This window comes from Chlamydomonas reinhardtii, chromosome 13 (genome assembly GCF_000002595.2).
Source record: "Chlamydomonas reinhardtii strain CC-503 cw92 mt+ chromosome 13, whole genome shotgun sequence".
Taxonomy (NCBI): Eukaryota; Viridiplantae; Chlorophyta; class Chlorophyceae; order Chlamydomonadales; family Chlamydomonadaceae; genus Chlamydomonas; species Chlamydomonas reinhardtii.
This window is the reverse complement of record NC_057016.1, coordinates 3734956-3746425: the sequence shown is the minus strand read 5'-3', so window position 1 is coordinate 3746425 and position 11470 is coordinate 3734956. Positions and strand designations below refer to the sequence as shown.

Below are 11470 nucleotides of genomic sequence, written 5' to 3'. Positions count from 1 at the left end.
TACACCGTGTGGAGGCGGCAGAAACGTCAGGCGACGGACAGGGCAGAGCCGCGGCGGAGTGCACCAAGAGCTGCAGTGGAGGGCACGGCAGTATGCGCGTAGTCATTCTTGATTCAGAGGGAAAGGCACAGTAGGCGGCAGTAACCATGGATTTTACAGGGCGGCATCTCCTTCCGGGATACCGTATCAAGTGCCCTGTTCCCGTTCGCTCTTACGGCAACATCAATACATCATGTACTGCTTATCCACTTGTTCAGCTCGTGCCTTCATTGATGGGGAGCAATCAGCAGCAATCATATGTCCGGTTCTGCACACATATCGTATGTACAAGCGCAATGCTCTCAGCGACCGGCCACAACACATGGTGCACTGTCCTACACTGTGCACTCGCCGACACCACGCGGCTACACGAGTGCACGCTAGACCGTGCACACAAACTTCTAACCACACGCACACATACTTTGCTTTCCTTGTGCTCTTTGACACACACACACATACACTTACACATCTCGTGTTTCCTAACACACACGCACACACACACACACACACACACGCACACACACACACACACACACACACACACGCGCACACACACACGCACACACACACACACACACACACACACACACACACACACACACACACACACACACACACACACACACACACACACACACACACAGACACGGGCACACACACGGACACACAAATACACATGCACACAGCAAGAGCTCGACCTTGCCCTAAGCCACCTGATATCCTCAGTAAAACAACAATACGCTGCAGCGTGCGGACAGAGCTGTCTATGTGCCTCTTATTTGTAATCAAAAATAAAGAATGCAATGTGAAAAGGCAACTCTTTCAGCCACAGCCGCATACCATATGCGGCAGTGACACACCGACACATACATTAGGGCGCACGACAATGCACCCTAAACGCCTGCCTGCTCAAGCCTCCACCGTCAGCGCCTTTGCCAGAGCCATGACGGTGCTTCCCACGCTGCGGCCGCCCTCCGGCCATGCCGCCGCCAGCCATGCCAGCGCCTTGGCCTCCATGTCCGCCCACACCTCCCGCTGAGCCGCCAGGCAGCGCCGCAGCACAGCCAGCACGACCACAGTCGCCCAGGCGTCGTCGGTCAGACCGGCGGGGCGCAGCACTGCTGCGGTGCTGCCGCCGCTGCCGGCAGCACCCGCAGCGGATGTCAGGTCCACAACCGGCACGCCCAGCGCCGCCGCCAGCTCGGGGCCGGCGGCCCAGTAGCCCTGCGTGGTGCGCTTGAGGTTCAGGAAAGCCAGGAGCTCGGAGCCACGCAGCTGGCGCTCCGCCGGCGCCGCGGCAGCGGCCGGCGGCGACGCGGAGCAGGAGCGCGAGCGCCGCGCCACTGACTCCTTCATCGCCGGCACGCTAAAGCCAGCGTCGCAGTCGCCGGCCTCCATCTCATCCGCGCCGTCGTCGCAGCACGACTCCTCCTGCTCCGCCTCCGGCGCCGCAGCACCGCAAGGGGCGGCGAACTCGGCAGCGACACAGCTGCCGCCTGCGCTGCCAGGGCCCTGCAGCGCCTGCTGCGCCGGCTTGGCGCACACGGCGGAGGCGCCGCGGCTGCCGCTGCCGAACAGGCCGCCAAAGAGCGAGCCCATGGCGCCGCCGACGGCGTCGCCCAGGCTGGCGGCGGCAGACTTCTTCTTCAGCGCCTTCTTCGTGAAGCACTGGGCCTCCTGCTGCACGCCGCAGCTCAAGTCGGACAGCGCCTCTGCAAGTGGAAGGTTACAAGGCGAGGCAGCAGCACGAATGTCAGCACCAAAAATGGTATAGGACACATGAACAACCCCCATACGAACACACCTAGCAACAGATGCACATTTGCATGCTAAGGCCGGCGCAGCAGGCTACGGCATTGGATCGCTGTCGAAAACTCACCAATCTTCTCGCCACGTAGGCTCAGATCCGCAGACGCAAACGCCTGGTTGGTCGCAGCCGGAGCCGCAGAGCCGCGGCCGCCGCCACCGCCCGGCGCAGTGCCGCACCACATCATCTGTGGCGACGCCATTTGCGGCACGGGGCAGGGCGGCGCCGCCGGCGCCGCCGAGCACGCCATCATCGGCGCACACGCCATCGCCGACGCGCTCATGCATGCCATCCTGCCTCCACGCTGCGCCATGGGCGGCGCGGCAAAGCAGACAGCCATGGGCGGCGGCATGGGCCCAGCGCCGGAGGCGGTGCCCCACAGCTTGCGGCCGTGTGGTAGCTGCAGCGGCACCTCCACGACGTTGGCAGCGGCCTCGGGGGCAGCGGGGTCGCGGCGCAGCGACACGCCCACGGCGCTGGTGTGCGGCGTGACCAGGTGCTCGGCCACCGCCAGCCGCACCACCGCCTCCTTGACCGTGTCAGCAGAGGGCGGGGCGGCCAGGGTCGTGCCGTCAGACCGCACGTGCAGCGGGCTAGTGCCGGCCTGTTGGGTTTAAGGGCAGCAGAGGGGCATACAGTTGTAAGCAAACTGTTGTAGAAAGCAGGTCAGTAAGGTCAAAGTGCGGCCCAAGTTACCGAAACCAAACGCTCCAATGCCCAATCCCACTCACCATGAGGCTGCCGATGTAGGCCATGGCGTGCAGCACAGGAAGCGCCTCGCCCTCCTCCGCAGACGCCAGCGCAGGGCCCAGCGGCAGCGACAGAGTCAGCGGCGCCGCGCCGGCAGCTGACTCCGGCTCGGCCCAGTCCGCGGTCAGCTCCAGCGCCGCGTCAGGCTCAGAGCTAACCACCTCCATCAGCACGTGCAGGGGCTCGCCGGCAAACACGCGCTGAGGCAGCACGTGCGGCGCGGGCCGCACCAGCGCATTGCGCGCCACCAGCCGCGGGCGCAGGGCGGCGCCAGCGGCTGTGGCAGCCTTCTTGAGGAATGCGGTCTTGGCCGCAATCGCCTCATCGTCCACCACGTACACGACCGCACCGTCGGAGCGAGTCGACATGCCGTCCAGCAGAGAGCGGTGCACGCCGTGGCCGATGCCCAGGCTCAGGACGTGGGTGCGGGCTGCGGCGGGCACGGGGGCCTTGGCCTTGGGGTTCACCAGGTCGTACACGGCCTGCTCCTCGTGGCCGCTGATGCCGCCGTCGGTGAGGAAGATGATCTCACGCGTGTAGCCGGCCGCGATGGGGCTGCGGGGATGGGGAAGTAAGAAGGGGCAGCGGCGTTTGAGAGGGAAGCGGAGAATGCAGTCGGGAGCTGGAGAATCGGATATGCGCAGGCCTGGCAGCCCGAGAAAAGCTGCTGTGCTGCCATGCGGCTGTGCTGCACAACCCAGCTGGCCTTGCAGCCACTTCCCATGCAGCAATACTGGCTGCGACGACCCAAAAGATTAACATAATCGCGGCCTTTGCCCTCACCTGTTGTAGATGTGCTGCATGGTGCCCAGAATCTCGGTGCCGCCCAGGTTGGCGTGCACCTTGCTCTGGATCCAGGCAACCGCCTCCTTCTCGGTCTTGCTGTCGTACGGCTTGCAGTTGCTGTACAGCGAGTTGTGGCTGGATCCAAACACGGTCATGTTGAAGCGCACGCCGCTGTCCACGGGCAGGTCACGAACGAAGAACAGCGCGGCCTGTGGGGAGCAGGAGCGGGAAAGGCAGCCGAAAAGAATGGTGATGCGCCGGCTGTGGGCTGTGGCGTGTGGGCTGTGGGCGAGCAGAGTGGCGCTACAGTGACAAAGCACGACGACAATGGTGACATGGTGCAAAGCACACACACACACATGTGGCCGCAGACACGCAATGCCAGGCAAGCAGCTAGGAACTAAACTCACCTCGCGGGCCTGGTTGATGGGAGAGCCGTCCATGGATCCCGAGCAGTCCACCACAAACCAGATCTCCTTGCGCAGCTGCTGCTTGCCGTCGGCGCCGGCGGCGGGCGGGCTGGGCAGCGGCGGCACAAACGTGGCCAGCGCAACAGTGCGCTGCTCGCCGCCGCGGGAGGCGGGCGTGCGCTGCACACGCAGGCCGCTGCGGCGCGCGGCCTTGGGATCCAGCTCAATCGCCAGCGAGAGGTCCTTGGAGGGGTCGGCGACCTGCTCCGACAGACGCACGCGCCACACCTCCTCCGCACCAGCACCTGCCGCGGCCTCGGCAGCCGCAGCTGGGCGCTCCACGGTCACAGGCTCGGGCGACTCAATGGCACGCACCGTGCCCGCCTCCGCCCGCACCGTGACCTCGTAGGAGAGGACGTAGGTCACCTTGGGCGCAAAGGTGGGCAGCGCCGCCGCCACCTTGTCCACGCCGGTTGCCACGTCGCCTGCTGAGCCCACGTACGGCGGCACCCACGTGGCGGTGTGGCTCCACTCCAGCGTGCCGCCGAACGCGTCAAGCAGCCGGAGGTAGCTGAACTCCACCGTCACCTCGGTGTGCGCCTCCAGGTTGCCAAGCGACACCTCAAAAACGGACGCACCCGCCTCGTGCTGGGACATGTGCACGGCCGAGTGGCCCTGCGACACGGCCAGGTCGAATTCCTCACGAGCCGCGGCGCGGGGCTTGACCTTGGTCACGACCTCGCGGTCTCCAAACACGGCGCGGAACCTGTGTGTGGAGGGCAGGCAGTGGACAGGTTTAGATAAGTTGCAAGCGATGACTTACGCGGGAGATAAACGTACATAGGAGGAAAGGTGGAAACAAATGTGCCCCATGCCACTGGGAATGCAAGCTGGCTCAATGAGGGGCCCATACGGGGCCTGCTGCACTGACGCGGCACGCACCTGTACACGGCCGCTCGCGGCGGCAAGGGGAAACGGAAGACTGCCGAGCACTCCACGTCGCTCACATAGCTCAGGGTCTCCTTGGTATCGGAAAAGGAAGCAGCGGCGTAGACGGTCGCTGAGACATCGCGCCGCTTGAGCGGCACCGGGATCGGCTTCTCACCGCCCTCGACGAACACGCCACAAGGCGGTAGCACGCCGGTAGAGGGCTTGGAGAGCCAGTCGCCAACCTCAATCGTCATGGTTGATGCGGCTACTGGTGTGAGAGCAGAGGCGCGGGGAAGTGGTTTGCGAAAAAGCACGCGGGCAGCTGCGCCGGAAGTTGGAGTGAAAGCGAGTTGTGTTTTGCTTAAAGCTTGAGCGCTCGTTTGCATGTAGGAGATTACTTGCTCTTTGTAGTTATAACTTTATGGTTTTGGCGTTCCGCCTTAAGTACTCGCGCGGGGCGAGACCGGGGCCCGGTCCCTCGCGATGGGCGCATTGGGCGCGGTTGGGCCTGGGCCCCGGGCAAGTCGAAGGCCCAGCGGGCCTGCATGGATTCCAAGTTATACCGAGCTTCTAGTTAACTAGGTCGATAAACCATGGGCTCACAATTTCGTTTGTTGGCGCGTGCCCCGAGGAGCAGTACTTGTTATCATTTTAAGGGAGAAGTATCAGCAATTATATAAAGTTACCTGTCGGTTATCTGTTGAACGAAACAGCCCGGTACCGTTGTTGGAACGCAACACGTACAGCTGGAGGATTGAGGCTGGGAGGCATCTAAGGGCAGCGGCAAGAAACGTGCCCCACGCAGGCCCTCGGGCGAGAAAGATTGGGCATTTCCAGGGGTGCAATCTCGCCGCGTGGGGCTGCATGCGGTCCCCGAATCTCGCCAAACACCTCTTCCCGGGCGGGCGGGCAGAGCCAAACACCTCTTCCCGGGCAGGCGGGCAGAGCCCACCCCCAAAAGGCTTACAACCAGGCATGTTTGGGCCCTTGGATGCCGTGTGCGAGAACGTTTTTAGGGCCCTTCTCGCCGGCGGCGGCAGCCTAACCCTGGATTATGCACGCCCTGCTGGGAGAGATGAAGTTTAAGGAAGTAGCCGACATGTCACTGCGAACGGCGGTCATCGTAGTTTCGGGCATTAGTGCTGCGATAGGATATTGGGCCCGGGTTTTTAGCCCTGCCCGGGGTTTGATGCCACACTGTAAACACCATCCCTGCACCATAGCCTCTTTGTCGCCACGCCAGCACATCCAAGAGGATCCCAGTTACATCCTTGGCGGCCTGAGGGCCCCCGAGACAGCCCAATATTGGAGCCTTGGTCTTGGAAATTGGGATATGGGTGTCTCGTAAGCGCAGAAGGCGCTCAGTTGACTCAGCGTGCCGCAAACGGTTGTGCTCGCAGTCGGGAAATGCAACCCGGTCTCACCCGCGTTGTGGGCACCGTCCAAATTTGCACTCGCTTCAACCCCGCAAAACGGTCGGGGCAAAAGTCCGACTAGGAAACTAACCTGACCTACCCCCCACACGCCTGTCGTGTCAGATCCGTAGTCCGACATTTGCCCCAGTGCCGTACGGCCCTTTCCGTGCGGGGGGTCTTGGGGGCAGATAGGGGGGTTCCCCGACGGCATAAAGGTCACCCCTGACTCCCCCGCGCTCTCAGGCACTTCTCATACATAGCATTGACCTGCTGGTTGAGTGGCAGGGCGGTCTGCGCTCGCCTGCGGTCGAAATGGACGGGTTTTGGCCAGCCAGCCAGCGAGCTCGATGGGTACGTGCAGGCACGGTCGAGCGGAAACGTGCTGGAGGGGGCATAAACTCACTCAACATGCTATTTAGACACATTATACCGTATTGGAATGTATCCCGGAGCAAAATGCGAGAATCAGCCGACCGCCCATTTCGCGACCGAGGTCCCTGAAGCAGCCATTTCCTCAATATCTCAACGTTGCCGTGCCTATACGTAGCTATAAGTAGATGTTAGAGAGTCTCTACGGGGGCTAAAAGCAGCTCTTCGCGCAAAATGTCGGGGCATGCAGCTGCATTTCGCGAGCTCGGCGAACGGACAGGCCGCGGCAGGGCCCATAACAGCTAATCATAACATACATATGTCATGAATAGGCACTTGGGACGGTTTGGGCCTTGGACGGTGCCGCGTGTATGGGCACATCCCGGGTGAGACCGGGTTGGGGAAATGTGCAGAACACGCCACGCCGCCACGCCGGTGCACACGGGAGGCCTGCTGGAAAGTTTGCTCGTATGGGAAGTTTAATCGTATGAAATGTCCTGTAAGGATGGCCTTTACTTTAATGCGGGGCGACCGCTGGACCAGCATGGAAGTCGTGGATCCGGCTTACTTTACTGATGGCTCCAAACCCCCGTGGCCACAGTAGTAAGTAGAAGTGGGCACACAGTATTGTCCTGGCGCACTGGGAGTGTGTAGGCGGCCGTTTTTGAGCCCAAGGCCTGGCGCCGTCCACTTTGCTCGCTCAATCATACACATTTGACACCGACCACCTGCCATTGATCAATATTACTACTTGATGCAGTGCTTGGCGTTGCTGATCTGCGCGCGAGCGCGCTTCTGATTGCGAGAACAACCTGGGTGTAGAGGACCTTGCCCTGACTCACAAATGCACAGCCCTGCAATTTTATCACTTCTTCTTTTGGCCACGGCGCCGCATGTCCTGGGCTCAGGTGCGCCTAGCGCCGTAAGCCAGGAGCGCTTGCGAGGTTGACTGGGAGGCTGTAGCCGTGGCTTGCTGAGCCAGTATAATACCTGAACGTGTGCGTATATCATATCGTTTTGGGAGGGAAACTTAAGCTGCGGACCTGGACATCGAGTTTTTGGCATGCGGTGAATTGGAGTAAGTGACGTTATTCCCGCTCGTTACTATTACATCAACAGGTAGCTTGAGCATCAGGCGGCTGCTCAGGCATGAGGTGGACGCGTCTCCTCCGAGTCCGGCACCTGAGCCGCCCTTGCCCACGCCCCCAACGCCTCCCTTGCCTCCCTCGCCTCCGCCTGCCCCTCCCAACCCGCCATCTCCACCGCCGGTCCCTCCCTCCCCGCCATACCCCCCACCAACTCCCCCATCTCCGCCTTCTCCTCCGCCGGCTCCGCCCTCGCCTCCCTCTCCGCCTCCGGAGCCCCCATCGCCTCCCCCTGCGCCTCCTGCCGACCCCGCGCCACGCCGGTCGTCCTCCAGGGGGCAACGTGCGCCCCCATCTCCGGGCGCGCCAGACCCACCAGCGCTGCCGCCTCCGTCCCCTTCACCAGAGCAGCGCCCGGGCCGCAAGCGCGTGCCCATCACGGTAGAGCGCGGCACGACCCGCCCCAGCCCTTCAGCTGATACTACCACCGATGAGGCTGACAGGAGCGGCTCGGATGGGGAGCTTGGCAGCCCCAGCCCCCCACGCCCTCCCAGCCCCCGGCCGCCACGGCTGCCTCCACAGCCTCCCACGCCCGCCACCAGCAACGCCGCAAGTTTCCTTATGGCGGGCGGCAAGTGCCAGGACGCACAGGTGAGTGCAGCGGCTGTGTGGCTTGCGAAGGCCAGGAGGGCGGCGGTTGCCTTCAGCAGCAGGATGCGGGTATCGATGTTGTATACGCTCCTTCAAGGTACCGTATCAATACATCTGAGTCGCTCACGTCCCTGCCGTGTGTTGCAGATGACGCTGGATTACGCAAACCGGTACCGAGCTGCTCACCAGGCGCCGGCCCTGCAATGTGAGTTGGGCGGAGTCAGCGAGCGGGCAGGTGTCGACGTGGCGCGCAGCCGCTCGCTCGCCCTTGTCGCGTTGAAACCCCTCGCCGCTCCTGCTTCGCAAAGGCTTCGCCTAAACTCATCCCATATTGTTCCTCCTCAACCCACTCCACACGCCGCAGGGAGCAGCAGCCTGGCCGCGGCCGCGCAGTCGTATGCGGACAAGCTTGCGTCCCAGGGCTGCGCCATCAAAATGGAGCACTCGGGCGCACCCGGCGAGCTACTGTACTGGGAAACGGGCGATGACATGTACTGTCGGTTCGCGGTCATTGACTGGTACGGCGAGGTGAGTGAGGCACAGGAGCCGTGATGTGTTTTGTTGTGACGTGCTTTGGGCTGTTGTGCATACGACCTTGAAGGGCCTGCTTGCGGCGGGAAAGGTGTGCAGTGGTAGCGAGGCATCGCGGAAGGGGTTGCCAGCCAGGCAAGCCGCAAACTCCGCCGTGGCGCCGCACTCCCGTGCCGTCACGTGGCCGCGTGCATCTTGCTAAAGCATCCTGCATCGCCGTTCGCTTCCCTTGTCCTGTCTTGGCCATTGCAGTCCATGGTGTACGACTTCACGCCGGCGCCGTTCACCGACAACGTCGCCCTGACCGACAACGACACGAGCCATTTCACACAGGTGAATGCGAGCGCGGGGGGTGGGCCGGGCGGATGCGCTGGGGGGAAGGGCAGGGTCTTGGGGTCAGCGGAGCGTGTTGGGACCTCGGGGTTTGCGCATAAGGCAGAAGCTGGGTTGCGCACGGGTAGGGATATCGGGTTGCCAGCGACCTCTTGTCACTGACCTCCTGGCTGGCCGTGTTCCTGCGCAATACTCACAGCTCGTGTGGCGCTCGACGTCGTCCGTGGGCTGCGGCGTGCAGCGCTCCACTTCCGGCGGCTTCAGCCCCTGTACCTACGTGGTGTGCCGCTTCAGTCCGGCGGGCAACATTGCTAATGACGCGGCATTCCTCGCAAACGGTGAGCATTGAGGGACGGCATGGGGAGGGGGCGGCCAAGGTGGCTCAGCGGGGCTGCAGGAGTGCGCAGAGGTGTTGAGGAGTTGATACCTGACACCAGGCGATTACAACTTGAGTTGGAGAGGGCGACGCATGGGAGCTCCAAATGAATACCTGAGGCATCCAGGCGTGCGCACTTTGCACTGCTAGAAACTGCGCAGTGAAGGGGTGACAGGAGCTGACATTCCGTTACTGTGCTCCATGTGCCCCGCCCTTGTTCGCAGTGTTGCCGAAGACTTCGTTAGGCCAGAACTAGTCATGCGGGACAGTGAGCCAGGTCTGTGCAGAGAGGAGTAACCTAAGCGGCCTTCCAGGCCGTGCGTGTGCTAGCATTGCTATGAGGAACAGCACCAGGCTCCCGAATAGGGAGCGAAGAGTGAGACTGCCAGCAGAGAGTATGATGGAGCGATACTTCGTGATCGAGGCATGTGTTGTGCAATAGTGTGTTCCTGGGCATTTTTTGGTTTTGTTGGCTGCTAGAAGGAGCATGAAGCCAAAGTTTGGGCAGGGGCACAACATGGACATGTGTTGAGGCACGGCGTTGGGGCAATGGCAGTGCTTTTCGATCAAGCGCTGCAGGCCCGCACGTGAGCGCCAGCTGCAGCTCCACCGGCGCTGATGCCGCCAAGTGCGCCGCGCGTCGCAACCTGTACCAGGTGAGCGGCTTGAGTTTCCATGGGCCTCCATGAGTCTCCATGGGCCTAGACTCCGCACAAGCCGCTCATTACCATGCCACCGCACCCACTGTATCCGTGCAACCAACTGTATGCGTATGTGATGACCGGACCTCTCAGGCGTGCGGCCTGGAGGGCGAGTCCGCGCTGGCGGCCTGCCGCGCTGCCCTGCCCGTCAATGCGGAGAAACACGTGTGGACACGTTTTTGCCCCTCCCCAGACCGGCGTCATACCCGTGTGGGAAACGCCTGCCGTATGAAACACAGGTTGGCCTCTGGTGTGCCGCTCTGTTCTGAGTTGCGTCATCTTACACTGTGGTTATATTGGTTAACATGTGTGATACACTAAACGAGTACATACTCGACACATGACGGTATTCCGTCTGGCTTGCCGGTGCGGCATGCCCAACTGCATTGTGCGAAGCGTAAGCATTGGTGGGCATGTGTGAGGGCGGGTTATTCAAGCGTGCGACGCTCAAGGTGCCAGAGCAGAAATTAATTCATTAGCCGGCAGGGTACCAGTACCAGTAAAGCAGAGTAGGTGCAGTGATTATTAGTGTTAAGTATGAAGAAGGTGAACGAATTGTCCAGGCGCCAGGGGTTTCGGGGCGCAGGGAAGATGTAGGCACGGGACGACTTGTCGGAGGGGTACCTACCGCCACTTGACTATGGCTTCTCGTCTGCATACATAGTGTCAGGAGGTTAGGGTATTGTGTGTAGAACTGCAGACGGAGTTAGTGCCTCCAAGCTATCAGATTGCATGGCGGAGATACATGTTGGGGGAGAAAGCGGTCATGCTTACCGCGACAGTAGTGCGTGAGACCACGCGGGGAAGGGGTAGCATAATGGCTCGAGTGTTGGGCACCCTTGTCTTGTAGTGTCGCACATATAATGGCAATGAGGCACCTTCGCCCCTCTTCTCCTTACGCGGCAGGAGCTATCAACTTATGACTGGATGAAGTGTTCGAGCATCGGAATCCCGGCTTGCGGTGTGCCTGCTTGGGTTTGTGCCACATGCGGGCTGAGGACTGGTGGACGAGGGACTAGATAGCACCGAACATGCGTCCGTTAAGCACTTGGACATGTACAGCGGCAAAGATCATCATTTGCGTCGCAAGGCTTGGGGCTATCGCGATACCGGCAAGCGTCAGCTCGCTTTGCGGGTCAGGACCCGGCCCAAAACAGCCAACCCCGCGCGGCGGCTGCAGCGACAGCGTAGTGGCCAGGAATCGCATTTTGCTGCGTCATGTCATGTACTGCATGCACAGAGGTTACTGCCCTGTTGGTATACACGGAGTGCAGGGACTGGGCACCA

The 11470-nt window shown here is 61.7% G+C and overlaps 3 protein-coding genes across 3 annotated transcripts; 2 read left to right on the top strand and 1 right to left on the bottom strand.

The window, feature by feature from the left end:
• Positions 1 to 141: 141 nt before the first annotated feature.
• CHLRE_13g589450v5 (uncharacterized protein) lies at positions 142 to 5112 on the bottom strand. The gene is made up of 6 exons (XM_043069731.1): positions 4735 to 5112; positions 3793 to 4558; positions 3380 to 3591; positions 2578 to 3151; positions 1919 to 2450; positions 142 to 1751 (listed from the first exon to the last, which is right to left on the bottom strand). The coding sequence occupies exons 1-6, from the start codon at positions 4974 to 4976 to the stop codon at positions 949 to 951; spliced, it is 3129 nt and encodes a 1042-aa protein (XP_042917706.1). The 5' UTR covers positions 4977 to 5112; the 3' UTR covers positions 142 to 948.
• Positions 5113 to 5312: 200 nt separating this feature from the next.
• CHLRE_13g589426v5 (uncharacterized protein) lies at positions 5313 to 5937 on the top strand. The gene has a single exon (XM_043069730.1). The coding sequence runs from the start codon at positions 5587 to 5589 to the stop codon at positions 5806 to 5808; it is 222 nt and encodes a 73-aa protein (XP_042917705.1). The 5' UTR covers positions 5313 to 5586; the 3' UTR covers positions 5809 to 5937.
• A 1175-nt stretch (positions 5938 to 7112) lies between these two features.
• On the top strand, positions 7113 to 11268 carry CHLRE_13g589400v5 (uncharacterized protein). The gene is made up of 8 exons (XM_043069729.1): positions 7113 to 7414; positions 7626 to 8242; positions 8390 to 8447; positions 8607 to 8770; positions 9026 to 9106; positions 9306 to 9444; positions 9707 to 10138; positions 10277 to 11268. Exons 1-7 carry the CDS (start codon positions 7351 to 7353, stop codon positions 9736 to 9738), a joined length of 1155 nt encoding a protein of 384 aa, XP_042917704.1. The 5' UTR covers positions 7113 to 7350; the 3' UTR covers positions 9739 to 10138; positions 10277 to 11268.
• Positions 11269 to 11470: the final 202 nt, after the last annotated feature.

Coding starts and splice junctions, on each gene's coding strand:
- CHLRE_13g589450v5 (XM_043069731.1), bottom strand. CDS start 4,976: ATGACGATTGAGGTTGGCGACTGGCTCTCCAAGCCCTCTACCGGCGTG. Junction 3,592..3,792: donor CCATCAACCAGGCCCGCGAG/GTGAGTTTAGTT, acceptor TGCTCCCCACAG/GCCGCGCTGTTCTTCGTTCG. Junction 1,752..1,918: donor CCTACGTGGCGAGAAGATTG/GTGAGTTTTCGA, acceptor TTCCACTTGCAG/AGGCGCTGTCCGACTTGAGC.
- CHLRE_13g589400v5 (XM_043069729.1), top strand. CDS start 7,351: ATGCACAGCCCTGCAATTTTATCACTTCTTCTTTTGGCCACGGCGCCG. Junction 8,448..8,606: donor CCAGGCGCCGGCCCTGCAAT/GTGAGTTGGGCG, acceptor CACACGCCGCAG/GGAGCAGCAGCCTGGCCGCG. Junction 9,445..9,706: donor CGCGGCATTCCTCGCAAACG/GTGAGCATTGAG, acceptor CCTTGTTCGCAG/TGTTGCCGAAGACTTCGTTA.
- CHLRE_13g589426v5 (XM_043069730.1), top strand. CDS start 5,587: ATGCGGTCCCCGAATCTCGCCAAACACCTCTTCCCGGGCGGGCGGGCA.